This window comes from Acinonyx jubatus, chromosome B4 (assembly GCF_027475565.1).
Source record: "Acinonyx jubatus isolate Ajub_Pintada_27869175 chromosome B4, VMU_Ajub_asm_v1.0, whole genome shotgun sequence".
Lineage (NCBI taxonomy): Eukaryota > Metazoa > Chordata > Mammalia > Carnivora > Felidae > Acinonyx > Acinonyx jubatus.
In genome coordinates, this window is record NC_069387.1 from 4,525,892 (window position 1) to 4,553,321 (window position 27,430).

The 27,430-nt window shown below is 44.7% G+C and overlaps 3 protein-coding genes across 5 annotated transcripts in view; 1 reads left to right on the forward strand and 2 right to left on the reverse strand.

Annotated features, from left to right (window-relative positions):
* Positions 1–27,114, reverse strand: part of LOC106988139 (aldo-keto reductase family 1 member C23-like protein) — a 130,605-nt gene extending 103,491 nt beyond the window's left edge. Inside the window, exon 1 of the mRNA XM_053225207.1 lies at positions 27,021–27,114. The gene's annotated coding sequence lies outside the window, so the exon portion shown is untranslated. The remainder of the gene's footprint in view (positions 1–27,020) is intronic.
* Positions 818–27,129, reverse strand: TUBAL3 (tubulin alpha like 3). 3 transcript variants are annotated; one of them, XM_027073326.2, is made up of 4 exons: positions 27,021–27,129; positions 11,338–11,581; positions 3,780–3,928; positions 818–2,219 (listed from the first exon to the last, which is right to left on the reverse strand). In XM_027073326.2, exons 2-4 carry the CDS (start codon positions 11,438–11,440, stop codon positions 1,275–1,277), a joined length of 1,197 nt encoding a protein of 398 aa, XP_026929127.2. In that variant the 5' UTR covers positions 11,441–11,581; positions 27,021–27,129; the 3' UTR covers positions 818–1,274. The 3 variants fall into 3 exon arrangements, with proteins under 3 accessions (XP_026929127.2, XP_053081178.1, XP_053081177.1); XM_053225203.1 differs by lacking the exon at positions 27,021–27,129 and adding an exon at positions 23,805–25,448; XM_053225202.1 differs by lacking the exon at positions 27,021–27,129 and adding an exon at positions 15,890–16,642.
* NET1 (neuroepithelial cell transforming 1) overlaps positions 26,567–27,430 on the forward strand; it is a 60,743-nt gene continuing 59,879 nt past the window's right edge. The window contains exon 1 of the mRNA XM_027073324.2: positions 26,567–26,820. Within this exon, the coding sequence (XP_026929125.1) occupies positions 26,693–26,820 (128 nt within the window). The 5' untranslated portion in view covers positions 26,567–26,692. The remainder of the gene's footprint in view (positions 26,821–27,430) is intronic.

A 27,430-nucleotide genomic window follows, 5' to 3' on the forward strand; every position in this document is an offset into this window, starting at 1 on the left:
AGAGAGGACACAGGAGGACCAGGGCTGTAAGGTAAACACCACAGCTGATGGAGGCACCTGGAAACTACCATCAGCTCAAGAGGAAGACTTTGCAGTATCTAGTTCACCTTCCAACAATTAGGCAGACTAAATATCTTGGATTATAAAAAAAAAAAAGTGGCTGATGGTTTTACTGCATTTATAGCTATTTTTTCCATTTTGAGTTATAGCTGGTTTGAAAGTGGGATAATTTAGTACCAAAAATGAATTCCATTACGTGTTTTTTGTTTTTTGTTTAACTTCAAACTCTTGGGTCATCATGCCCTCTCCAGTCCCCAGGGCTTCTCATCCAGCAAGTCCACAGCGAAGCTCAAGATTATGCATTTTTTCCCCCAAACCTCTCAACTGGGTCTGATGCAGGGCTCTGCTGGCCACACTTGGAGAACATCTCTTCAAGGATGGGGAGCCGAGGGAGCTCACTTTCACCTTCTGACCCACAGGATCACAGATGCAAATGTTTGAAAGACCCGGGGCGCCTGGGTGGCTCAGTGGGTTAAGCCTTTGACTTCGGCTCAGGTCATAATCTCGTGGTTTACGGGTTCAAGCCCTGTGTCGGGCTCTGTGCTGACAGCTCAGACCTGGAGGCTGCTTTGGATTCTGTGTCTCCCCCTCTCTCTGCCCCTCCCTCCTCACTCTCTGTCTCTCTCTCCTTCAAAAATAAATCAACGTTAAAAAAAAAAATATTTGAAAGACCCAAGAATATTCTTGCTACTGGTTTGTTTGTATAAACAGCAAACTCAGACGTTAAGGCCCACATTTGGAAGAAAGAAAAGAATGATACTGAAAATATTCATTATTTAATCAACGTACAAAATATAGGCATGGGGGAAATAACAGTAATAATTAATATGTGCTGTTTTACACCTCAGGAAAGGGAAAGCAAGAGCACTGACTTTAGGGGTTCACGGTCTTTTGTTGCAAAATCCAAGAATAGAGCTAGGTTTCCATTATGAGAAAAAAAAAAAAGAAGGAAAGAAACATAGAGGTGATCCAGTAGCTCGAAGGACCCCAAACCTGAAAGGTTCAAGGGAGCCGTGCTGAACTGCACTACAGACAAGGAAATCTGAGCTCATTGTTGGTACCGAGCCATCTCATCTAGTGTGGAACTCAGGGTCTTGCTTGATTCGGTTTCCAGTTTCTTCTAATGGGGACATCTACCCGCGAGGCGTAAATAGTGTCCTGAAAAGAAAGCACGGGCTTTGATGGAGTCTTCATCCTCACCGGCCACATTTGCCTCAGGGACTTTGCCCCACTTCTTCGTAATCCTTCTCCAGGGCTGCCAAGTCTTTCCTGGCCTCTAAGAACTCGCCTTCGTCCATGCCTTCTCCGACGTACCAGTGTAAAAACGCCCTCTTGGCGTACATGAGGTCGAACTTGTGGTCCAGGCGGGCCCAGGCCTCCACGACCGCCGTGGTGTTGCTCAACATGCACACAGCCCGCCGGGCCTTGGCCAGGTCCCCTCCTGGCGTCACCATGGGTGGCTGGCTGTTGATGCCCACCTTGAAACCGGTTGGACACCAGTCTACGAACTGCACAGAGTTCCTCAGCTTCGTGGCTGCAATGGCTGCATTCACATCTTTAGGGACCACGTCCCCTCTGTAGAGGAGGCAGCAGGCCATGTACTTCCCCAGCCGAGGGTCGCACTTGATCAGCTGATTGGAGAAGTCAAAGCAAGCAGCGGTGATGTCGGACACGGAGAGCTCCTCGTGGTAGGCGCTGTCGGCAGAGACGATGGGGGCAAAGGCTGTCACGGGGAAGTGTATTCTCGGATACGGTACGAGGTTGGTCTGGAATTCAGTCAGGTCCACATTCAACGGCCCTTCAAACCGGAGGGAAGCAGTAATGGAAGAGACCGCCTGACCTATCAGCCTATTAATGTTGGCATAAGAGGGGCGTTCGGCACCGAGTTTGTGGTGGCAGATGTCATAGACGGCCTCGTTGTCCACCATGAAGGTGCAGTCCAAGTGCTCCAGGGTGGAGTGGGTGGTGAGGATGCAGTTGTAAGGTTCTACGACAGCAGTGGAGATCCTGGGGGCCGGATAGACCGAGAACTCCAGCTTTGTCTTCCTGCTATATTCTGCCGCGAGCCTCTCCATTAAGAGAGATGTAAATCCCGATCCAGTCCCTCCTCCAAAGCTCCGGAAAATCAAAAATCCCTGAAGCCCACTGCAGTGCTCCGCCTGGGGAAGTAAAGGAGACGTGAGAATGGGCCCAGCGAAGCCAGAAGCAGTGAGAGGGGACACTACAAGCTCCCCCGCACAAACAAAACCTTCACAAAGGACTGGTCAACCGTGATCAACGCCACGGTAACACATGCGAGCGTGTGGAGTAGGGGAAGCGCTTTAGAATTTTACTGTAGGCAAAACCTGAACGTCCACCTGTCGTTAGCTGCCCTCCACGGATTTATCTGCATGTGATCTAAAGCAAGGTCTTTATCAGTAACAAAGACAAGAAAATGACTGGCAAAATACTGAAGCAACAGATCCCTCCCCCTCCGCCAGTAGATGAAGTACTTAGCACCTCTATACCCAGTCTACTCTGTGGGTGTAAAAGGCATCGCATTACTTAAGGATTATGTCAAACACCAAAACAGGTCCTAGACAAAGGATTCTCCAGACCCCTGAAGAAGAACTGACTGTTCGTAAGTAGGGTAACTCATCTCCAGGTAGGATGTGCCTCTTGTTAACTTCACAAATAGTGGGATGCTACTGGAAAAGGACGAGTGTCCAGATGCTTTGGAAGTCTGTGATAACAACATAAGCCACGAGTTGGGCAGAAGCAAGAGTGGAAGAGGGCTAATCCTTAAAAAGAAGGACCTCCTGCCATTTGTACAGCATGGATGCATGTTAAGGGCATTACGCTAAGTGAGGGAAGTCAGACATAGAAAGCCAGATACTGTATCATCCCATTTGTATGCATGGATCAAACTCATAAAAAGGGAAAGTAGAAGAGTGTCCGCCAGGGGCTGTGGGTGGGGGCAACCCAGAGTCAACGGTTGCAGGGCAGAAACTTTCAGTTAGAAAGTGAATGAGTTCTGGGGATCTAGCGGGCAGCATGGTGACTCTAGTCCACAATACTGTATTGTACGCTTGGAAGCTGCTAAGAAATGGGGCGCCTGGGTGGCTCAGTCAGTTGAGTGACCGACTTCAGCTCAGGTCATGATCTCCCGCGGTCACGGGTTCAAGCCCCACGTTGGGCTCTGGAGCCTGCTTCAGATTCTGTGTCTCCCTCTCTCTCTGCCCCTCCCTCCCTCGCACTCTCTCTCTCTCAAAAATAAAGAAGCATTAAAAAAACTAAAATAAAAAAAGGAAGTTGCTAAGAGAGATCTTAAATGCTCCTACCACACGCACACACGTTAACCATATTCCCGCAATCGCTCTACAGGACAGGTGTATAAAATCATCACACGTACACCTTAAATTTACACAATGTTGCGTGTCAGACCTCAATAAAGCAGTGGGGGAAAAATAAAACATTTCCCCATAAATCTAGAAAAAAAAAAAAAAACAAAAAAGAGTAGATGGGGCTATATATAACAAGGGTAAAGGTCTCTTCGGCCCTTCCTACAGAACAAAGCGTAATCAGAGCCAACATACGGTGGCTTCTCGACTTTGCGCATCCGCAGGAGGCTCCAAGGGGAGAGGCTGGGTGCCATGAGGCCTGTGCTAGAAAATGCCGGTCCCTTGGGAGGTGGGGCCCAGGCACCGGGGCACCTGTCTAGGGAGAGGGGAGCCACTTGCCAGCTTTCGGATCCTCTCCAGCACGAGGTCGATGATGCCCACGCCGACAGAGTAGCGGCCTCGGGCATAGTTGTTTGCCGCGTCTTCCTTCCCGCTGATGAGCTGCTCCGGGGGGAAGAGCGAGCGCTGTTGGCCGGCTTGGATCCCATCTGCAGGGGGGAGACGAGGTCAGCACGCTCCCATCTGCAGGGGGAGAGGCGCTCAGCACGCTCCCATCTGCAGGAGGAGACGAGGTGGGCACGCTCCCATCTGCAGGGGGATACGAGGTCAGCATGCTCCCATGGGCAGGGGGAGATGAGGTCGGCACGCCCTGCTCCGAATTCTTGCACGGCCCAGGACCCCGACTGCTCCGTCCTCCCGTGTGGTGGACAAATGGCTTGAAACCACGGAATCACCCTTCCTTAGTTTAGGGACGGGTATCATTATTCCCAGATAAGCAGAAAGTATGTTTCCCTATCACACACCCTTCATCAGTTCCTTAGGGCTGCCGTGACAAATGACAACAAATTGGGTGGCTTCGGACGAGAGAAATCTGTTCTCTCACAGCTCAGGAAGTCGCACATCAGGGTGTTAGCAGTGCTGGTCCCTTCCGGAGGTGACAGGGAGAGGCTGTTCCATGCCACTCTCCTGACTTCTGGTGACCTCTGCCAGCTTGGGGAGTTCCTCTGAGTGTACCTGCATGACCCCAGTGCCCGCCTCTGTCACACATGCCATTCCCCCTGCCGTGTCCCCTCTTCTTCCCATAAGGACGCAGACCGTGGGATGTAGGGCCGACCCCCAACCAGTGTGACCCCATCTTAACTCAGTACAGCTGCAAAGACCTTATTTCCAAATGAAGTCACATTCTGAGGTTCTAGGTGGACACAGATATTTAAGAGACACTATTCACACCCATCACACACCCTGGGATCACGCTGGCATTTCAAGGCCAAGTACCTCTATCCACAAATGGCCAACTGCGTGCCAGCAAAGCAAGGAAAAGCGTACCAATCTAAATCATTAGTAGGATGCAAGGAAAGAGGCTTTAACAAGGAAGGTGTGGCCAACTCAAACACTCACACAACTCAAATGCAGTTAACATAAATGCCTAAAACAGGGAAACGGGTTACGATACTGGCAATCTTCAGTACAACCAAGCACAACTCCTGCCTACTTTTGTTGCCTTTTAGAAACCTGGGCAGCATGAGGAAATGCCAAGACACATGTGTCCCAGGTCCGTGTCCCCCTCCCCAAATTTAGAACCATCCACATAGCGCACTTCCTGAAGAGTTATGTTGGAGGGCTAAGCAGGCTCTGGGGACGCTGCCCTGGTTACAGCGGGACACTGCACGGCAGCAAGGGCGTGTGTCCAAGAATCCGGTTCCTGCATTCAGGTTCTCCTTCCCCATTCAGCTACGGGGCAGTCACTTACCATCCCTAAGCCTCCATTGTCGCATCTCACAAACATGGATAATAACAAGACCTGCCCCATTGAACTGTTACAAGGATTAAATGAGATCATAGGGCACAACGCGCTACCCACAGGAAACCATTATAAGTAATAATGATACAGGGGTGCCTGGGCTCAGTCGGTTGAGCTTCCGACCTCAGCTCAGGTCATGATCTCGCAGTTGACGGGTTCGAGCCCAGCATCGGGCTCTGCGCTGACGGCTCGAAGCCTGGAGCCTGCTTCCGATTCTGTGTCTCCCTCTCTCTCTGCCCCTGCCCTGCTCTGTCTTCTCTCTCTCTCTCTCTCAAAAATAAAAACATTAAAAAAAAAATTTTTTTTAATGATGATACAATTAGCTCAGGACATGTATTTATGCAAATACCACATTGGTCCTGTCACCAGATACCTATAGTTCATTTCAGAAGATCACTGCCTAAGAGGAAATGAGCCAATGTCTAAGAACAAGATGGCTCTCTCAACTCACCTTGCTCCCCTGCACATCACCATGAATTTCTAAACCACAATTTTGTACACCCCCAAATACTTAAATTTACCAAAATTTATTTAAATGAGTTTTAACATACGCACACCAAAAAAAATAAACAAACAAAAAACCCAAAGTTAAGGTTTTAAAAGATACACTTATAAACAAGATAGAAGTGGGCATATAATTCTGGGTGGACTCTGCTTTTCACCTAAAAGTCTAAGGCTGAATTCAGCCTAAGAAGGGAATTTATAGCATTCTGGAAGCCCGGTTCTTCATGATAATGTCCACTTGAGATTCTCAAGGTAGTTCCATAAATTCTTTCAGTAAAATCGACTTTTCCAGAGATCAGTGATTATAGCACTGCCATTCGTGAGCACACCCAAACTGTCTGCTCCCTTCCTGGCACCTTTTCCACTTTGCTCAGAGACACGAGTGATCTAGCCCAGCGTCTTTACCTAACCAGCACCCTCAGGAAGTGAAGTGGTTTTTAAAAAGGATGATTTGACATTCCTTGCTTCCTTACTTCCAAAGCTGTTCGGCCCCACTCCACCTGAAATCCTTACAACTGTCTCCCCCAAAATCTTAAAGTTGCCAAAGCCTTTCTCCAACCACACCTCCTAGCCCACGACCCAGCCCGATGGTCTTTCTGTACCATTGCCCCCCTACTCGGCCCCAAGTTCCTGCCACACGGAACTCCTGTGACACGTGCAGGTTCCTCCAGGCCTCTGTGAATCTGTCAGTGCTGCTCCCTTGGGAGAAGACGTTGGATGGCTCTCTAGTTACTCGTCCCTTCCTCGGGGATACCTCTGCACCTGGCAGACATTTCTGTTGTTACTAGGTGGCATCGTACAACACTGACATTTTTTAGATAAAAAATAATCAACCGCTGGCAACTTTATATGGTTCGGCTCAACACAGGTGTTCGTGTTGCTACCACCATTTACATTGTCTTCTCCACTAGCTTATGCTGTTTCGTTGTTGTTGTTAAAAGAGAATGGCTCTTCAAAGCATAAGAGACTCTTAAAAACTGAGAACAAACTGAGGGTTGATGGAGGGTGGGAGGGAGGGGAGGGTGGGTGATGGGTATTGAGGAGGGCACCTTTTGGAATGAGCACTGGGTGTTGTATGGAAACCAATTTGACAATAAACTTCATATATTGAAAAAAATAAAAATTAAAAAATTAAAAAAATTTAAAAAAAAAGAGAATGGCTCTCATTAGTATGCAAATCTGGGGTCAAACCCAGTTCTACCCTCAAAAGTTCAACAGTCTAAGGCAGGTTCCAGAACCTGCCCAAGACTGGGCGGCTTCATCTGTTAACTGAGGATAGCAAGGTTTCCTGACAGAATACTAAAGGGATTATAGGAAAATATCCGTGCAGTTCCTCACTGATACATGGTACTGCTATGGACTGAATGTTCGTGTCTCCCCAAGATCTGTCTTGAATAGGTGTTGAAGGCCTCACCCCCGGTGTGATGGTGTGGGGAGGTCACCGGGCCATGGGGGTGGGGCCCTCATGAATGGGGTTAGTGCCCTTGTCAGAGGACAGAGAGCGGATCTCTCTGCTATGTGAGGACATGGCAAGAAGGTGGCCATCTGCAAAGCCAGAAGACAGCGCTCATCAGAGACCGACCATGCTGCCACCCTGGTCTTGAACTTCCAGCCTCCACCACAGCGAGAAATAAATTCCACCGTTTAACCCCTAGTCTACGCTATTTTGTCACAACAGCCTGAACTCACTAGGACGGCAGCAGGGAAGGGATCAATATTCATTCATCCGTCTACTCCCATTACCTAGATGGATGAATGTTCATTGAACTTTGCTAAATTCCTTCTCACCACGACCTTGTGCTCCCGGTAGTTTCTTTTCCCACTCCTCCTCCCTTCGTGTTACTTTCACGGGTCTGCTCACATAGCCTGGCCCTGTGACGGGTGATCAGAGCCGGAGGCTTGCCGCCCGCCCCAAATCCCTCCTCGCCTGGTCCCCACCTCACGGGTACCATCCACCCCAGCTTTGTTCTCGGCCCCTTCAGACTCACACTTGGCACACTCCTCACACGTCACTTGACCCTCTGTCCTCCTCTCCAAACGTGTCTTAAATCTCTACTCCTATCTCCAAGGTCTCACACACCATCACCCCATTATTCCAATCAGAACTCCTCAATGAGCACCTTCCTCCCCGTCACCAAATCCTTGGTCACTACCCCAGAAAAGAGAGGGAAGGAGGAGAAGAACAACCCACCCTCAGTCATGGGGCCCCTCAGCCACTCTGAACCGTCCCTCCCTCCCCTCTCTCCCTTGTTCTGCCTATGAATATCTTTAGTAGAATTCTACTCCACAAACACAACCTAAACTTACCTTTCCTTTACTCAAAACCACTCAGGCTGGCTTTGGAGAACATCAGCCACTTTCACAGCTTTTTAGTACTAACTCTATCGGGTAACTTTTCACTGAACACCTCTGGTTCCCCATCTTCTAAGGGGAAGGGACCAAGCTGCAGAGCCTTCAAATTCCTCATGCCCAAAACTAGGTCGCCTTCTGGAATTCCTACCTCATTTCTCAACCCCATTATTGAAACAGCGAAATCTGGGAGACACCCCTGAATTCTCTCAAGAACATCCATTGGCAAATGATCCATTCCTGCTTCTTTATTTTTTTTAAAGTTTACTTACTTATTTTGAGAGAGAGAGAGAGAGAGAGAGAGAGAGAGAAAGCACGCACAAGCAGGGGAGAGGCAGAAAGAAAGAATCCCAAGCAGGCTCTGTGCTGTCAGCACAGAGTCCGACACGGGGCTTGAACCCATGAACCATGAGATCATGACCTGAGCTGAAATTGAGAGAGTGAGATGCTTAACTGATTGAGCCACCAGGCGCCTCAATCCTCTACTGTCTAGACCCCTCTCAAATTGGTATTCTCCATTCCAGTCCATCCAACACAAAAATCTTGTAACTTAATCTACTCTCTTTCTAGATCAGTACTTGGCACAGAGCAGGTGCTAAAGAAATATTGAATACAGGAATGAATACATCTCTGTGATTAATATTACTAAAGTATAGTTCTAAATCTGCCATTCCCTTGCTCTAAGTCTTTTTATTTCCCATCAGATTCATACCACACATATTATTCAAGGAAATTCCATAGTCTGCCTCCATGCCAGTTTAAGTCTTCTGTGACTCCACTATATCAACACCCTCTCCATTTTCAAGCAGAAACAATATTCACAGGTATCTGAGTGTGTCTTTGCTCGTGTTTTCCATTCTCTTTCATCTGTGAACTGTTAAAAGTCCTCTTACCCCGTCTTCAAGATTCAGATGGACTATCACTTTGTCCATCAAGTCTTTTCTGATCTCTTCCAGAGAGGTAAGGCTCTCGCCCTCTCTTCCTTCAGCTCGCCCTCTCTTCAAGGCCTTCCTTGACATTCTTTTAGAAAAAGCACCTCCCACCACTTGGACAACATTCCCTACCCCTACAGCTCTGCCTTATTTTTCCCCATCCACCGATCACCATCAGGCACACTATTTGGTTTTTATAGAACTGCCCACGACTAGAATATGGGCTCCATGAAGAGTAGGACTACATACACCTCCAATGTCAAGGACAGTGCCTCACACGTATGAGGCTCTCTTTGTTGCTGAAGAGAATAAGGAAAATCAGCACCTTCTCCTCCAAGCTGGAGCATACGCCTCTTTGTTTGGACCAGCTCCTGACCCTCTCTTTATGCTATATTCCAGAGGACTGGGGAATTTCTTCTGGTTTCTTCCTGCCTCCTAGCTTTTCCCTGACTTGCTCAGCTCCTGATCCCAGGTCTTAAACCTCCAACTGGCCCAGCGTCTTCGGATTGGCACAAGTTAAAATACCTGCTACAATATTCATAATTCTGAGATGTGGCCTCTCGCGTTGCTTCTTTAGTTACATTTACCGCAGTCCTCTGGGGACATATTCCACTCCGTCCGGGTTTCGGGGATACCAGACTGCAAATGAAGCTCATGGCTGCAAAGTCCCACTTGTCAGAAACAAAAATTCAGATATTCTCTTCGGGCACTGATAACTCAGAGTCCAAATACAACGTAACTGCCTCTCTTAGCCTCAGACTAGCTTCGCCTGTTCTTGAAGCCACCGCTATTTCCTTATTTTTAATTCTTTCACGTCTAGCAAATACTGAATCTGTCTGCAGGCATCCTGGCTTCAGCGGTTCTCATGTTTCCCTCATAATAACCCTTTCCAGCTTCTGCTTCCCACGGGCACCAATCAACCTTCAGTGTGATACCTGATCTGACATTGTTCTGATCAGGAAATGAACTCTAATCCAGCACGTACAGACTGCATTTTCCAAGGATGGCCACCAGAGTATTTCTCATCTCACGTGTGCTTCTCAAACCTCGCTCTTGGCGCATCAAGAGGTGAGGTCTTATACTCCCTTCCTCAGTGGATCTCTGTTTGTAATGGCCTTGACCCAGCGAACAACAGCAGGTCAACACCCTTCCAAGCCTAGAGTATTAAAATGCCATGGACTTCAGCCTTGTGCTCCTGGGATGCTTGCTCTTGGAACCCCGCTGCCGTGCTGTGAGGAAGTCTCGGCAGCCCGCGGGGAGGCCCGTGGCCCCCACAGCCCTGACCCAGCTCTTAGCCAACAAGCCAGCACCAACTTGCCAGCCATGAGGGTGAAACACTTCCAAAGTGGATCCTCCAGGGGTGCCTGGGTGGCTCGGTTGGTTGAGCATCCGACTTCGGCTCAGGTCATGATCTCACAGTTTGTGAGTTCAAGCCCCGCATCGGGCTCTGTGCTGACAGCTCAGAGCCCGGAGCCTGCCTCGGATACTGTGTCTCCCTCTCTCTCTGACCCTCCCCTGCTCTCACTCTGTCTGTCTGTCTCTCTCTCTCTCTCTCTCAAAAATAAATAAACGTTAAAAAAATAAATAAAAAAAGAATTCTTCAAAGTGGATCCTCCAGCTCCCACTTGAGCCTCCTTAGGACACCCTGTAGAGCAGAAAGGAGCACTGCCCTCTGAGCCCTGTCCAAACTGTAGAGTCATGGACAAAACAGTGATCATTATTGTTTCAAACCACTAATTTTGGAGGCAGTTTATTACACAGCAGTAAATAATTGATGCATAATACCAAACCCAAATCCACCCTCCTCTCCAGCCTTTCCAAGTCAGTAAGACTCCTTCCTCCCCCCAGCATTTCTGTAGACCCATTTCAAGTGCTTACTCAAGTCTTCCATTATCATAACGTTGTATTCATTTCCCCCACAATTAGAAGATTTATTTGGCTCCTTGCCTCTTTGGAATCATGTTCGGGTCATGCCAAATTTCAGATTCTTTGTCAGAAGCTTCTAGCAACTGGCTTTCCAATCCAGGAAAAGATCTGATCTTCTGCCACAACAGATGTGTGTGGAGAAACTCACAAGGTTTGGATGTGTTTTATCACATAGGAAAAGAGAGCTAAGCTAGTATGCCCTCTGGGTATGTTTCATGCTGACCACCTTACGTGGTCATGAGTGACCTTCTAAATTTAAAAAGGGTCCCTATGATCCTGTTGAGATAGATCCAGTGTAATCTGATGATCCCAGGCACTCGTACTGGGTTTGTTTGCTGTGGTTGTGGACCTGGTTAAGCACACTAGAACGCCAGCCCCACATTACCTATAACAGTTGGCTCCAGGTCCGTGAAGAGGGCTCTGGGCACGTGCTTCCCGGCTCTGGTCTCACTAAAGAAGGTATTGCAAGACGCGCCCATATGCTCCATTTTAGCATTCTCCACCTGATCCTTTTTACTGTCGAGAACAACGCCGTCTGGCTGGATTCCATGTTCCAGGCAGTAGAGTTCCCAGCAAGCATCCCCAATCTGGATGCCAGCTTGGCCAATGTGAATGGAAAGGCACTCCCTCTGAAATAAGCCATAGTAAGTTAGAACGAAGCAGGCCTTCTTAGGTAACACACGCTCTGTCCCTCAGTAATTCTGCTCACAATTGAGAGAAACCAACTAGCTGAAGCCAGCAACAGAAATGTATTATAAAGCTAATGAAAAGAGTCTCACGGAAAGCAAAAACCAGGCTGCAGGTAAGCTTTAGGAACAATTAAACCAAGGACTCCAATTTCACTAAAAGGTTTCTTTCAACAATGTAATTTAAGCGCCTATTGTGCAATGGGGCTAAGAATGAGGTAAGGCTATATACATGTTAAATACCATATATGTATAAAATCAAGCTGCGTCACCCAGAAAAATAGCTGCTAGTTACTGGAAAGGAATAAACCCCGCCCCCTCAAAAATCAATTTATAACCTTGATACGTATTAAGACCCAGTGCACTTTAAAGTGCTACCTTTTCATATCTTGAGATTTTATGTTTACTATTCAGATGTGCTCCGAATAAGGAAGGATGTTCTAAGCATAAAAGTAGTGGAAAATTTACCAAGGAAACTTACATGTAAGGGATTTAACAACCCAGAAATGTTTAGACTCAATACTGTAATAAACAAACAAAAATGTTGATGTATGTAAAAATTAACTTACATATAGTCCTTCACATTAAGGGCGATAGATAAGGCAATTTTATATACATTAATTTAAAAAAAAACACTTGTGGGGTGCCTGGCTGGCTCAGTCAGTAGAGCACGTGACTCTCAATCTTGGGGTTGTGAGTTTGAGCCTCACGTGGAGGGTAGAGGTTACTTTAAAGTAAAATCTCCTTTTTCCCTAGACTTCACTAGTTTTTTATTTTATTTTATTTTATTTTATTTTATTTTAATTTAATTTTGTTTTATGTTATATATATTTTACCACAACAAAATTTTAAAAACACCTCAAAACCCTAGCATAAGGTATACTCCATAAAAGTACTTTTTTTGTTTATACTTCTGGAAATTTCCCACATATACACATACATACTTAAAAACACTCAGAAGCGTAACATACATGTTACTATACATCGGGTTTCTTTTTTACCTATTAATACATGTTGGAGAGCTAACCATTTGTTTGCATAAAATAGTTTATTTTTATTTGTATGTATTTAATTCTTTTTTTTTCTTTAATTTGAGAGAGAGTATGCATGCAAGTGGGGGAGAGGGTCAGAGGAGGAGAGAGAGAAAATCCCAAGCAGGCTCCACAACCAGCACACAGCCCAATGTAGGGCTCGATCTAATGACCCTGGAATCATGACCTGAGCCAAAATCACGAGTCAGATGCTCAACCAACTGAGCCACCCTGGTGCACCCATCCCCAAAATAAAATCTTAAAAAAAAAAAAACCCACTTATGATACCTAGTAGGTAAATAGGCAAATGACATACATAGGTGGATTATTAAGAAAGGAGTCTCAAATACAAAGATTTAGGCACACTGGCACTCACAGCATTATTTAGAAAGTGAAAATCAAGAACCAGTCTACATTCATGTATCGTTGGGCCTTTTAGAAAGGGTTAAGTAACCCTTGAATATTTTTGACATGGGAAATGCTTATGATAAATTATCAAGTAAAAAGGTATGTAAGTTGTATAGTTGTATACAAAGTATGATATCAAATACATTAGAAAGTAAGCATAGAAAGATATTGTTTTAAGTTTTTAATTAATTTATTTTGAGAGACAGAGAGAGTGCAGGTGGGGGAGGGGCAGAGAGAGAGGAAGAATCCCAAGCAGGATCTGCACCGACAGCACACAGCCAGACACGGGGCTCGAACCCACAAACGGTGAGATCATGACCTAAGCCGAAATCAAGAGTCGAACGCTTTACCGACTGAGCCACCCAGATGCCCCAAAAACGATCTTTAAAAATGCAAAAAAAACATTAAATCTTAACAGCAGTTGTGTCTGGACAGTGATTATTTTTCTTGTGTAAAGTCTACTGTTTTCTACCACCCTCATTGGCCTCTACTCTCCCTCCTACTTTTAAATCGCCATTCACATCTTGTTCTTAAAGGCCACCAACTAACTTTCTTGATAATTTACACAGACACGAATATTTGCTCCTCTGAGAGAAGGAAAGAAAAAGTTACATCCTGAAAACCGCAAGGACAGCAGTTGGGGATTTGCACGTTGTTGGGTTTCGGTGGCTAGTGGGCATGGGACAGGTTGAGACTCCACAACAAAAAGACCACTCAGTCCAGGGAGGGAGGGAGGCAGCTCTGGCTGATCACAGCCCTGCAGTCAGACTTGGACTCTGTTCCTGTTCCCGCTGCATCAAGCCTGTGTACTTTGTCTCCTTGATTCACAAGGTCTGACACAGCCCTCTCTGCTTTATGAGGGATTCAAGTTCACAGCTTGAATACCACCTCCCCCTTGTTCCTTCTCTGTGCAGCTACGGGTCTCCCATGACAAAGGCTGTGAGCTCAATTTAGAAAGCACCTCACTAGGGGTGCCTGGGTGGCTCAGTCAGTGAAGCGTCTGACTTCGGCTCAGGTCACAATCTCACGGTTCGTGAGTTTGAGCCCTGCGTCCGGCTCTGTGCTGACAGCTCAGAGCCTGGAGCCTGCTTCAGATTCTGTGTCTCCCTCTTTCTCCCTCTCTCTGTGTGTCTCTCTCTCTCTCTCTCTGTCTCAAAAATAAATAAACATTAAAAAAAATAAATAAAGCACCTGACTCAGTACCAACCAATATTCCCACCTCTGTATGGCATATAAAAATCAAACAACATGTTCCATCATAAACCAGCTTCTAAGACTCTTAAAGCACGGCCTCATCCCTCCCGTACCTGCTGGGCTTCCAACGATCTCTGCACATCAGCTACTGTAATCAGATCAAAGCTCCCTAAATTTAGGTAACAGTGTCTTCACAAGGTCTGTTACCCAAGTGATTCAGACATAGGCATGATAATGTCCTTTTGGGACTCGCCAGGAATACTTGGCCCAAGAAGGACCAATTAAGACATAACTGTGTCCCAAAGTACAGAAGGCTATCTATACTTTCTGCTTCTCTTAGCCTTTCCCTCCTTTCGGAGCATCTGCTAAATATTAGTCACACTATAAAATAAGACTGTAAACTGCCCACCAAATACCAATACTAGTAAGTCACCGCACATTCATAAATGCTGCTACCGTGGCTATTTGAATTACTAGGAAGGCACTATTTTCTAATTCACTTTTTATTTTGAGATAAAGACAAGTTGTAGATTCATACATGGTTGTAAGAAACCATAAAGATCTCGTATACCCCTTACCCATTTCCCCCAGCAGAAATACCTTGCAAGACTACATATATCGTACAATATCGCACCCAGAATATTGAAAGTGATTCAGTCGAGACACAGAACGTTTCTGGGACCACAGGGAGCCCCCACATAGGAAGGCATCATTTCTAAGAACAAAACAACTTAAACATCCTTAAAATGTTGAAGAGAGAGTCCAAGGGGCTAAGAACATCGAAGATGAATAAGCAGTATGAAAGGCTGCTTCCATTTAAGAATTCAAAATTCTAACATACTAAAAATTACTGAGACTGGCACATAAGATACTAAAAGGCCAGTGGATCTTAAAAGATGATCCCCAGGCAGGAATTATAAGTAACTATGTTCATTGTTGTCCCCCGAGAACTGAAATCAAGAGAGGACAAGGAGATAGATGTCCGTGTACTTTACCCGGCCACGCATTTATGAGCGTAGCAATGGTGACCTGGGTCTGAAGTCCCCAGAAACTCTACAAGCCTACCTAAAAGTGAAGCAATTTGATTTCTACAGAAAACCCAGCATGCCAGGTCTAAAACAAACATGGAACGAAAGGAAGGAGGGCTCCCTGCTTCAGCACTTCAATTAAGAGCAGTGAACAGGGGCACCTGGGTGGCTCAGTTCAACTTCAGCTCAGGTCATGATCTCACAGTTCATGGGTTCAAGCCCCATGTGAGGCTCTGTGCTGACAGCTCCAAGCCTGGAGCCTGCTTCAGATTCTGCCTCTCTCTCTCTCTTTCAAAATACAAATAAAATTTAAAAAAAAAAATTAAGGAAAAAAGGAGTGAACAACTGCAAATCAACCAAGCTTCTCCTAAAAGCTGCAAAACTACAGATGCATGGGATGAGAGCTTATCCAAATCTGCCTCAAACACAGTTATTGAAAGAAACAAATGGCCTCCTTAAAAATCTCTTCCTTTTTTATTAAGACTTTATTAAGGATGGTTTGGTAGTGAAGTGGGCCAAATATGATGGGTAAAATTTGCTAGCACACCGAAGCGACAGTGATAACAAGGTAGGGGACCATAGCCACTTACCATGCTGCTCTGGAGGTGCCCCACTGGCCCACGGTAATGACAGAGGCGCACACCCAGGCGGACTTTATCACAAGGCAGGAAATGACTCCACCTGGGGGCTGAGACACCTGCTTCTCTTAAAGGAGTCCAGCCTCCCCTCAGTCTTTCCATTCTCTTTTCTCAAAGGGTCTGTGCGGGACCTGAACACCCTGGAGAGTCTGTGCACAACTACAGATGACTTAATTGGAGCTTACCCAAATTTGCTTCCAACTCAAGCTTACTTTTGTTCAAAATAACAAATGTCTTCTTAAAAAGATCCTCCTCTCCTATTAAGAATGTATCAAGCATGGATGGGGAAAGATGATGAGTAAAATTTGCTTCAATAGCAATTAGTAAATAGCTAGAAAAATAGCTTTTTCTAGTATATAAGTACTATGTGAATGTCTTCTGCTTATATAAGATTCAAATAGGGGCATCTGGGTGGCTCTGTCGGTTAAGCGTCCAACTTCGGCTCAGGTCATGATCTTGCAGTTCATGGGCTCAAGATCCACATCAGGCTTTGCACTGACGGCATGGGTCCTACTGGGGATTCTCTCTCTCCTGTCTCTCTGCACCTCCCCCACTTGCACTCTCTCTCAAAATAAATAAATAAACATTAAAAAAAAGATGTGTTAAATTTTTCCATTATGATTGTTGACTTGTCTGTTTTTCTTTTCTGACAATTTTTTGACAATTTTTGCTTTATATATTTTGAGGCTGTGTTATTGAGAGCATGTAAATTTTAAATTGTTATATTTTCTGTGGAATTGAAATGTTTTATCATTTTAAAATGACTATATCTACTAATGATTTTACCTTAAAGTCTTTATTATTGAATATTTTTAAAAAAATTTTTAATGCTTATTTTTGAGAGACAGTGAGTGAGAGAGCATGAGAGCATGAGAGCATGAGAGCATGAGAGCATGAGTGCGGGGGTGGGCAGAGAGAGGGAGACACAGAATCCAAAGCAGGCTCCAGGCTCCGAGCTGTTAGCACAGAACCCGACACAGGGCTAGAACCCACGAGCCGTGAGATCATGACCTGAGCCAAAGTCAGATACTTAACTAACTAAGCCACCCAGATACCCCTTTATTATTGAATGTTAACATTACTACTTTAATATAGATTTCTTGGTTAGTATCTGAATGATGTCTTTCCCATCTTTTTACATTCTTAAAAATTTAAAAACCTTTCAGTATTGTCATATTTTTATGTGTCTTTTGTAAGCATAATGTAACTGATTTTTTTCTATGTATCTTTATTTTATTTACTTATTTTTTTAACGTTTATTTATTTTTGAGACAGAGAGAGACAGAGCATGAATGGGGGAGGGGCAGAGAGAGAGGGAGACACAGAATCTGAAGCAGGCTCCAGGCTCTGAGAAATCAGCACAGAGCCCAATGCGGGGCTCAAACTCACGGACTGCGAGATCGTGACCTGAGTTGAAGTCGGACGCTTAACCGACTGAGCCACCCAGGCGCCCCTGTATCTTTGTTTTTTTTATTTTGAGAGAGAGAGAGAGAGAAAGAGAGAGAGTGAACAAGGGAGGAGCAGAGAGAGATGGAGAGAGAGAATCCTGATCAGGCTCCACACTGTCTGCACAGAGCCCGGCGTGGGGCTCAAACCCACAAACCATGAGCTCATGACCTGAGCAGAAATCAAGAATTGGATGCTTAACCCACTGAGCCACCCAGGCATCCCTCTATGTATCTTTTAATCGAAGAATGTCGTGCACGACATTTAATGCAATAACTAATATAGCTGGGTTTAGATATCTTATTTTGGGCCTTTATCTTGTTTGTCCCCATTTTCTAGGTTGTCTTTTGTATCCTTCCTGATCTTCTTTTGAACCATCAAAACGTATTTAAGCATGCAGGGAACTATTGCTGTTGTTTTATAAAATCAACGTTTGCTTTAGACTTCCCCACATATTACCATTTTCTTTGCTTTTCATGCCTTCTCCCATTTCAGAACTTTTTTTTTTTTAAACTTCTTCTGCCTGAAGTAAGTCCTTTAGAATTTCCTTGAGTGAAGTCTTTTTCTTTTCTTTTTTTTTTTTTTCTTTTGTCTGAAATACCTTTATTTCACCCACCTTCCTGAAAGGTATTTCACTGGGTACGGGAATTCTATGCCAGTATTTCTCCCTGAATCCACTGGCTTGTGGCTTCTGGTACAGCCTATGAGAAGCTGTCCGTAAAAATGTTATTCCTTTGAAGGTCTCTCTGGCTGGGTTCGAGTTTTTAGCTCTGTCTTTGGTTGCTTTAGGTTTACCATCATGTGTCTTTATGTTGATTTCTTTATTTGCCCTACTTTCGATCTGTTGGGCTTAATGATCTGTCAATTCATGTCTTTCTTAAGTTTTAGACAGTTCTCGTTATCTTTTTGAATATGGCTTTCTTTCCATTTTCTCCTTCCTCTTCATTAGACGTTTTTTACGGTGGCTTATACATCTCTTAATATCTCCTATTTTCAGTCACTTTGTATCTCTCTGCCACATCCTGCTTAATTTCTCCAGCTATCCTCCTGTTCATCCACTGTCTTTCTCTGGCTTTCCCTAATCTTTTTTTAAGGCCACACACTGAGTTTTCAATTTTAATTATTGTTCTAGAATTTTTTTTTCCAAATCTGCTGCATCCAGCTTTTTTTTTGGTAATTGACTATTTTGTGATGATATTTTCCATCTTGTCTTCTATTTGTTTAGACACAGTCACTGTAGATGTTTCCTAATCTGCATGATTATTCGACAAAACAAACATCTTTGCAGGTCTCTTTCCTCTCTCAGTTATTCATTTATTTATTTTTAATGTTTATCTATTTCTGAGAGAGACAGAGCTCGAGAGGGGAAAGGCCAGAGAGAGAGGGAGACACAGAATCTGAAGCAGGCTCCAGGCTCCAAGCCATCAGCACAGAGCCCGATGCGGGGCTTGAACTCACACACCGCGAGATCATGACCTGAGCCGAAGTCGGATGCTTAACTGACTGAGCTACCCAGGCGCCCATGTCAGTTATTTTTTCTGATTCTTACCAACAGTGGCCTTTTTTCCTTGTGTGCTTGCTTTTGACTGTGAGCTTCTGGTTTTCTTTGAAAACTTATTTGAAGTCTTTGAAGTCTGGGATGGACACGTTTCTCCAGAGAGGATTTGCATTTCCTTCTTCAAGTCATGTAGGGGGTATCATCTGTTTAAATTGATTCACTCGAGTTTTAGTTTTCAGACTATCCAAGGGAAGCAACTTGGGGTTACTTTGTAATCTAAGGCCAGCTTGTGGCTATAAAATCCCTCCCAATACCCTGCTGTGCTCAACACCAGGGAAAATCACCTTGTCTCTCTTGGGTGTTGAGAAGCTGGGGTGCGTTTACCCTTATTCTAAACGTATTTGGGGAGTTGACCATTATGGAGAAGGGTCTCCTATGAAACGGTCTTGGATTGGGCCCTGGGCATTGGTCGCTCTCCCTCGTGTGCCCATTGAGTCCATGAAGAATGAAGTGTTCCCGTTTGGCAAACACCCGTAACACAAAGGGGATTTCTGGCTTCCACTCACCCCTCTCATTTCGTAAGAAATGGCCTACTAATTCTTTACTATCTTATTCATCGGTGCTTTCAGTATGTTCCTTTGTGCTTTATTTGGGCAAGTTTTCTTTTACTTAGTGGTCAAAGCGGTCACGATAACTTGTCACATCCTGTTACTGGAGCAGGAACTCCAATCGCTTCTTTTTAAACTTGCTGTGGATGCACCTCTTTTAAAAATGGTGAGAGTCTCTGTCTTGCGTTGGGAAAATGTAGCATATTCACATTTCTGTGATTACAATATGCATGGGTATACTCTTGTCTTACTTTATGTTTTCCACTATGTTTTTTATTACTTTCCTCCAATTTGAAAGACTGATTAAATTTTCTTTGTACCACAAATTTTTCGCTCATGGTTTGTAAGTTGTAACACATTTTCCAGTACTTCTATTACTTTAAAATTTAATATGCAAATTTAATTATATACATTAATGTATATACTTTATTTTAATCTTACATATTTTAGTCTTTTAGAAATAAATTGCCCCCAAAACATGCACACACACACACACACACACATTTTCAATCTTCCCCCTTTTATTTTTAATATTTTTTAATGTTTATTGAGAGAGAAAGGGAGAGAGAGACAGAGTGTGAACAGGGGAGGGGCAGAGAGAAAAGAGGGAGATACAGAATCTGAAGCAGGCTTCAGGCTCTGAGCTGTCAGCACAGAGCCCAATGTGGGGCTCGAACTCACAAACCACAAGATCATGACCTAAGCTGAAGTCAGACGCTCAACCGACTGAGCCACCCAGGCACCCCAATCCTCCGTTTTTAATGCCCATCCTCACCCCCACAGTTTCCAAAATTGATAATATCTGGAATTTTAGTGTCATTAAAATAAATATTTTACATTAGCCATCAACAATTATTTAGGCATAAATAGAAATCGTACTGCCTTCTTCACACACTACTGCTTCCTGTATCCCATTTATTCTTTCTTATTGGATTTGTTAGTCATGTTGCTGGATTATACATGCAAGTAATTCTTTCAATTTTGCAAGTGGTACATTTGATAGCTTCTTGCATATCCAAAAATGTGTTCATTTTTCCCCACCCTTAAATAACAATTTGTTTGAATATGAGATTTTAGGCTCCAAATTTTATTTCCTCAAAACTCTGAAGATACTGACCATTATTCCTTCTTTCCAATGAAAAATATTGCACTGCTCTGAATCTTTGTTCCTTGGAGATAGACTATTTTTCTCTGAGAGCTTTTATGATTTTTCTCTTTATTTCTTCTAACATGAACATTTCCATGACGTATCTATATGCAATCTTTAAATCACCTCGTTCCATACCTGGACGACTCTTCTAATCTTCAGGTCATATTCTTTCTTGGGTCTGAGCTTTTTATTTATTTATTTATTTGTTTTCTCCTCTCCTTATTGCCTGTTCTCTCTCCTGGAACTGTTGTTGGATGTAAGTTGAAATTTTTAATTCTGCCCTTTTGACTTTTGACTTCTTTCATGCTTTCCTTTTCTTGGCTCTCTGCATTATATTCTTGGAAAATTCCTCAGCTACAACTTTTGGCCAGTTCATTTGCTTTTCATCTGTGTTGGTCCTGCTATTGATATGTCTTTTGGTTTACTTTATATTTTAAATGACCAGAATTTTAGTGTGTTTTTTTTTTCATGGCTGAATTGGCATCTCACCTTTCCCTTTCAAGTCTTCTTCTGTTTGCTTTATTTACTCTCTTTCCTTGTGTCCTAATTCTTCCCTCTTTCGGATTTTGAGGTCTGTCTCATTGTGAAGGTTTTCCTTAAACCTTTTAACAATCACTGTTTTGTCTTTTACCCAGTTTTGTCTTAGACTTCTGTTTTCCAGCCTGTGCTATTTTCTACAGCCTGCTTCTAGTTATAAAGGGGGAGGGTTGGAATGTACCGCCAGTCAGAGTGGCTTGTATCTCTCTTCTGGTTTAGTGTTCCCCATCCTCCCTGGAATATTCAGCTTCCTGAGGCACTACTCCGTATCTCCAGCTCCTGGATCCCCACTGCATTAGCCTGTGGGCAAGTGTACTCCACATGCAGAGGAGGGGGAAGAGGCCAACTGACACCCCTCCTCCAAATGTACCTCCCCATTTAATCACCCCAACAAATCACTCAAATTCCTTCCATATCTTGTATCTGTTGATTCTGCCTGAGGAGCTCCCTTAATCATGTGCTCTCCAGCAGTTTTCTCCCGAATTTATGAGTTCTAAGTGTTACAGAATTTGATCTTCATGAAACCAGTCCTGTCTGTCTCTACCTGCCAATAATCCCCCAAATTTTTAGGGTTCTGATCATTCCATGTAATAAAGACAAAGAGTAAGTCTGTTCCATTTTATAAAATCAGAATCTTGTTTATTTTGTTGCTGTGTCAAATTTCTCCCCTTGGCCCCTGATATTTTTAGTTTGAGACAAGGTAAGGGAAAATCAGAAGATCTGAGTATCTCATTTCTGGCCATTGGTATGTTTAATTTTTTATATTTTTTTTCATTTTTTTAATGTTTGTTTATTTTGAGAGAGAAGGAGAGAGAGAGAGAGAGAGAGGGAGAGGGAGAGGGAGAGGGAGAGGGAGAGGGAGAGAGGGAGAGAGAGAGAATATGAATGAGTAGGGGAGGGGCAGAGAGAGGGAGACAGAATCCCAAGCAGGCTCCACACTGCCAGTGCAGAGCCCGATGCGGCGCTCGAATCCACAAACTGTGAGATCATAACCTGAACTGAAACCAAGAGTTGGACACCTAAATGACTGAGCCACTCAGGCACCCCTAATTTTTTGTTTTTAATACTCAACCTCACTTAGAGCTATGATTAACTTAAGATTTGCAATTAGAACAAAATTAGAAAAATCTCGTTTGTAATGTAAGAAACATATCCTTTTTTTTCCTTTTATTTTAGTAATTCCTTTATTCCTTAGAAGACTAAATCTTAAAAGAATAAAGTTTCTTCAACTAATAATAATTGGAATTTCAAGTCTGGAGAAGTCTTCTGCTGTGATGGTTAGTTTCATGTGTCAACTTGGATAGCCCGTGGTGCTTATTCAATCAATCACCAATCCATGTATTGCTATGAAGTCATTTTGTAGATACCGCTAACACTGACAATCAGTTGACTTTATGTAAATATTACCCTTGATAATGTGGGTGGGTCTCACTTAATCAGTGGAAAGGCCTTAAAAGCAAAACAGCACTATCAGCTTCAGCTCCTACCCAAGAGTTGCCAGCCTGCCAACTTCAGATTTTATAGTGTCCACAATGACATAAACCATTCCATGAAATACATCTCCACAGATATATAACATGCGACTCCATTACCTCGTATACATATAAACATATACTTAAACCTCTCTCTGTATAAATCTCCGTTTTTCTATAAATATAAACATATACATAAACGTATTTATTACTAGCTCTGTTTCTCTGGTAGAACCCTCACTGACACAGGCGTGGCTGTCCTTCGGTCCTGAGAGAGAGTGAAAGAAAACTTGCAAGTATGAAAGTGTATGTTTATGGTTAGGATTTCCTTTCTTTACAAAGTTCCTCCCTTAAGTATTTTTTAATATAGGCCACTTATTTGCTGGCTAAGAAACTGAGAAGAAGAAACCTTCTAAGTGAGAAATTCTTGTTAAACAAAAATTCTTCAGCTCTGAGAAATAATTCCCATTGATACACTGACCTTTCTGAAGTTATCTTTGCTAATTCTCTGTTGGCGGCCCTGGTGGCCACAGCCAAAGTCACTTTCCATTGTCATTCCCTCCCCCGTGGTGCCCACATGCCTACCTTGTTCCCCCTCCATCCTCCTCTCCCATTGCTAACATAATTCAGTATTTTAAAACTTCAGTGGCATCTTCTTAAGAGAGTCTAAGCATGAAACAAATTAGCCCCAATCTACTTCTAATTAGTAATGCTTTTCCTGGTTACACATTTTTCCCTCCAAGTTTCATTCTTCTTCTTTTTTTTTTTTAAGTTTATTTATTCATTTAGAGAGAGTAAAAGAGAATGTGAGCAGGAGAGAGGCAGAGAGAGAGAGAGGAAGAGAGAGAATCCCAAGCAGGCTCCACGCTGTCAGCGCAGAGCCCAACGTGGGGCTTGAGCCCACGAACTGTGAGATCATGACCTGACCTGAAATCGAGAGTCAGATGCCTAACTGACTGAGCCACTCAGGTGCCTCCCAAGTTTCATTCTTCTTAAACCCTCCAGCTAGCACTCCAGTTTCCAATTTTACGGTTTTTCTCATTGACATATCTAAAAGCAAACCAATATAGCAAATGATGATAGATAGATGCAAAAAATGAACAACTTTCACTTCACGTACACACAAACACACGATAGATTTTAAGACACAACAAACCTGATTTCAAATAGTCTGCCCCGTTGTGCCAATAAACACTCTTCTGCTGGTCCGGTGAGATTAGTGAAACTTTTCTTCGTAAAGCAAGTTTACCGTAAAGTAACCTCCTCATTGGCAGTTTAAGAAAGCACAGCCTTAAGAGCTTTAAGACACGAGTCTGAGGACTCGCTGGAAGAACAGAAGTAAATCCACGGCACAGAGTGGTCAGGCAGACGGTCAGAAGTGACAGGATGAATTCTCGGGATTCTTCCTCTACAACCCCACTTATACACCAGCTAGTACACACTGTGTGACCCTGCTGGTTGCTGAAACAAGCATGATATGTATCACTTGGTAAGCAGGTTTACAAAAAGAGAGTTTGACTTCTTTAGAGAATATAAGAGAATAGGTTTTAGAATTCTTGATTTGGGTCCTAATTTGTATTAGTATACTAGTCGTTGAAATGATCTGAGAACATCCCACAAGAGAATGTTTGTAAATTGCTGTTTGGGTGGAAACCAGCTACTTCAGCGTGCCTGGCTCGCTCAGTTGGAGGAATGAGGCTCTTGATCTCAGGGTCGTGAGTTCAAGCCCGTTGTTAAGCCCCGCTTAAATAAATAAACTTTAAAAAACAAAGCTCTTTAGACAGCATTTCTGTACTGTTTTACTCTAACTGCTGCAAAGCAATATTTTCTTTTTTAATTTTGGGTAGGGTAGGATAAAGTAAAATATCACAACATGATTCTTATAACACAAGAATTTTTCCTTGTGGTATAAATGTAATTCAAGTTCAGCATCTTGTGATTTAAAAAATTATAAAACACAAGAAAGTAAAAATAATAATAACTTAATACTCATACTCTGACTACCTAGAGATATCTTAATACATTGATCTCATCTTCCTCCTCCGTTAAATCTCTTATAATTCATGACTCAGGATGTACTGATTATACCTCTATAGTCCATGTTTTTATTTAAAAATTACGGTATACTTATCCTATTATACACTTCATAGTTCATTTTTGTTGACTGAAAATATTTTTTCCACGGGGCACCTGGGTGGCTCAGTCAGTTGAGTGTCTGACTAGCTCAGGGCATGATCTCACAGTTCGTGGGATCAAGCCCACGTTGGGCTCTGTGTTGACAGCAGGGAGCTTGCTTGGGATTCTCTCTCTCCTTCTCTCTCTGCCCCTCCCCTGCTCGCTCTCTCTCTCTCCAAATAAATGAGTAAACATTAAAAAAAAACAACAAAATATTTTTTCCAGTGGGTCAATGATAATTAACCATTTCCCCATCATTATTTATTTAGACTACCTTTACTTTTTCTGATATTATAAACATCAAGGCCATTAATATCTTCACATTACAGGGAAAACAAAGTTTCAATTCTACCCTCTCAGTGTGTCAGGCTGGGCATGAGAGTTAAAATGACAGAACACAGATTAACAGGGGAAAAACAAATAAATTTTCACATGTACATGGGAGCTCCCCAACCCCAACAGGAAAAAGACGATCCAACGAAATGGCAAAACCTTAGTGCTCATATAGTAGGTCAGATGAAGAGAGGCAATTGTGCGAAAGTAGCTAAAATACATGAGGAGACCAAGGGAAGATAAGAGTTATTCTGATAAGTGCTGTTTGTACAGAATTCTCTGTACACCTGTCCTCCCAATCTCTGGTGATAAGAAGATTCCTTTCTTCCTGGCACAGGGACAGCAGCTGCTCACATGGAAGTTTTATCTCCAGTTTTTAGGAAGAAAAGTGGAGACGAGAATGTCCTTCTTGTATCTGGTGTTCTTCAAGTGCCCACAGCTCAAAATAATCCTAATGTCATATTCCCAGCTGGCATATTCTACCCTTTCATGTATGTATAATTTTATTCCTTAGGACAGGTTCCCAGAAATGGAATCATAGTATCAAAGGAGAAGTTATTTTTAATGTTTATTTATTTTTGAGAGAGAGAGACAGAGACAGAGCACGAGCAGGAGAGGGGCAGAGAGAGTGGGAGACACAGAATCCGAAGCAGGCTCCAGGCTCCCAGCTGTCAGCACAGAGCCCCAAGGGGGGGCTTGAACTCACTAACCCTGAGATCATGACCTGAGCCGAAGTCCAACGTTTAACGGACTAATCTATAATAACCCGGAAGAAGTTATTTTTAAAGACTTTGAGACATAAAAAGCAATATTTAAAATCAAAGAATGTGCTATTTAACAACCGTCTTTTTTATTTAAGGAGGCCCTTTATTGGATGCTGAGCTTTTTGCCGCCTTCATACACTTAGAGGATGAAGGCACCTTCACTCTCTTTTGCTAAAGAGAAAATGTCTCTCCCTTTTGGGAGACAGGACGGCTCATAATTCGGTCTTAGTGGTTTCCTAGAGACAGCCCTGAGAACACATTTCCACCACCTTTGGTAACTGGGGATTTATCTCACATGAATAATTTAGCGCGTATGCGGCCAATAACGCCACATCAGTTTGGGTCCTTACTCTCGATCCCTCTTCTCCCCCAATACTAAGAAAGATCTAAAGTGCTTCCAATCTGCCGTGGCCTGTGGGTTAAGTCCTAATGAACACTGAAATAGGTAACGGGACTTGGGGATTTAGAATTTGGGTCTGAACTAAATCCAAGGCCATCCAGGAATCTGCAGGACCGACCCCTTCACCATCCTGCCTGGCCCCGTTCCATTTAAGCGCCAAAAGGGCGGGACTTCACGTTTCCTAGCAACCGCCTGCTGCCCCCCGATTGGCTGGGCGCCGCACGGCCGCCATTTTCAAACCCCGGAAGATGGCGGCGGCGGTGGCGGCGCACTCCTGACAGGAACTGCTCTCCGGGCAGCAGTGGTCGGGCGCGGTGCCCGACCCAGCGGGTCCCCCGGGCACCCGGCCACCGCCCCACCCCCCTCCGCGCCATGGAGCCCGAGCAGGCTGCCCAGAAGCAGCCCCGGCCGCGGAGGCGAAGCCGCCGGGCCTCCGGGCTCAACGCGGACGGCGCCGCGGGACCTTCGGCCGACACCCCCAGGCCGGGGCCCGAATGCCGGTAAGCGCTGGGGGCCGCAGCGACCGGGGACCCGGGCGTCCGGTCCGAGCGCGGGGGTGGGGGGGAGGGACGCGGAGAGGGGCAGCTGCTCACCCCCCTCCTCCCCCTCCGCGTCCTCCTGGTCCTCAAGCAGCAGCCCGCTGCTGACCTCCTCCTCCTCCTCCTCCTCCCCCTGGCGGGGGCGCGGGCTCTTTACTCACCTCCTCTTCCTCCTCCTGGTCGTCAGGCGGGGCGCGGGCTGCAGTCCTCCTCCTGTTGTTGCTGCTCCTCCTCCTCCACCCCCATCACCCCCCTCCTGCTCCCTCCTCCTCCCTCCTGCCCTTCCTCTGGCCCCGCGCGCGCTGCCCGCTTCCCCCTGCCCCGCCCCTGCCTCCAGGGCGGAGGCGGGGGCGGCGCGGGCCGGCGGAGGAGGTGGGCTCTCCGCGGGCCGGGGGCTGCAGCGGGGGCGGGTGCTCAACGCAAACCCGGAGACCGACCGCCCGGGAGCCTGCGGGCCTCGGGAAGGGGGAGGGGTCGTCACCGGAGCCGCGCGACCTGGAACGGGCGCGAAACTTGGGCTGAAAGCGAGCGTTCAAGTGAGACGCCTTGCGGACGCCTGTCCGTGAACCGG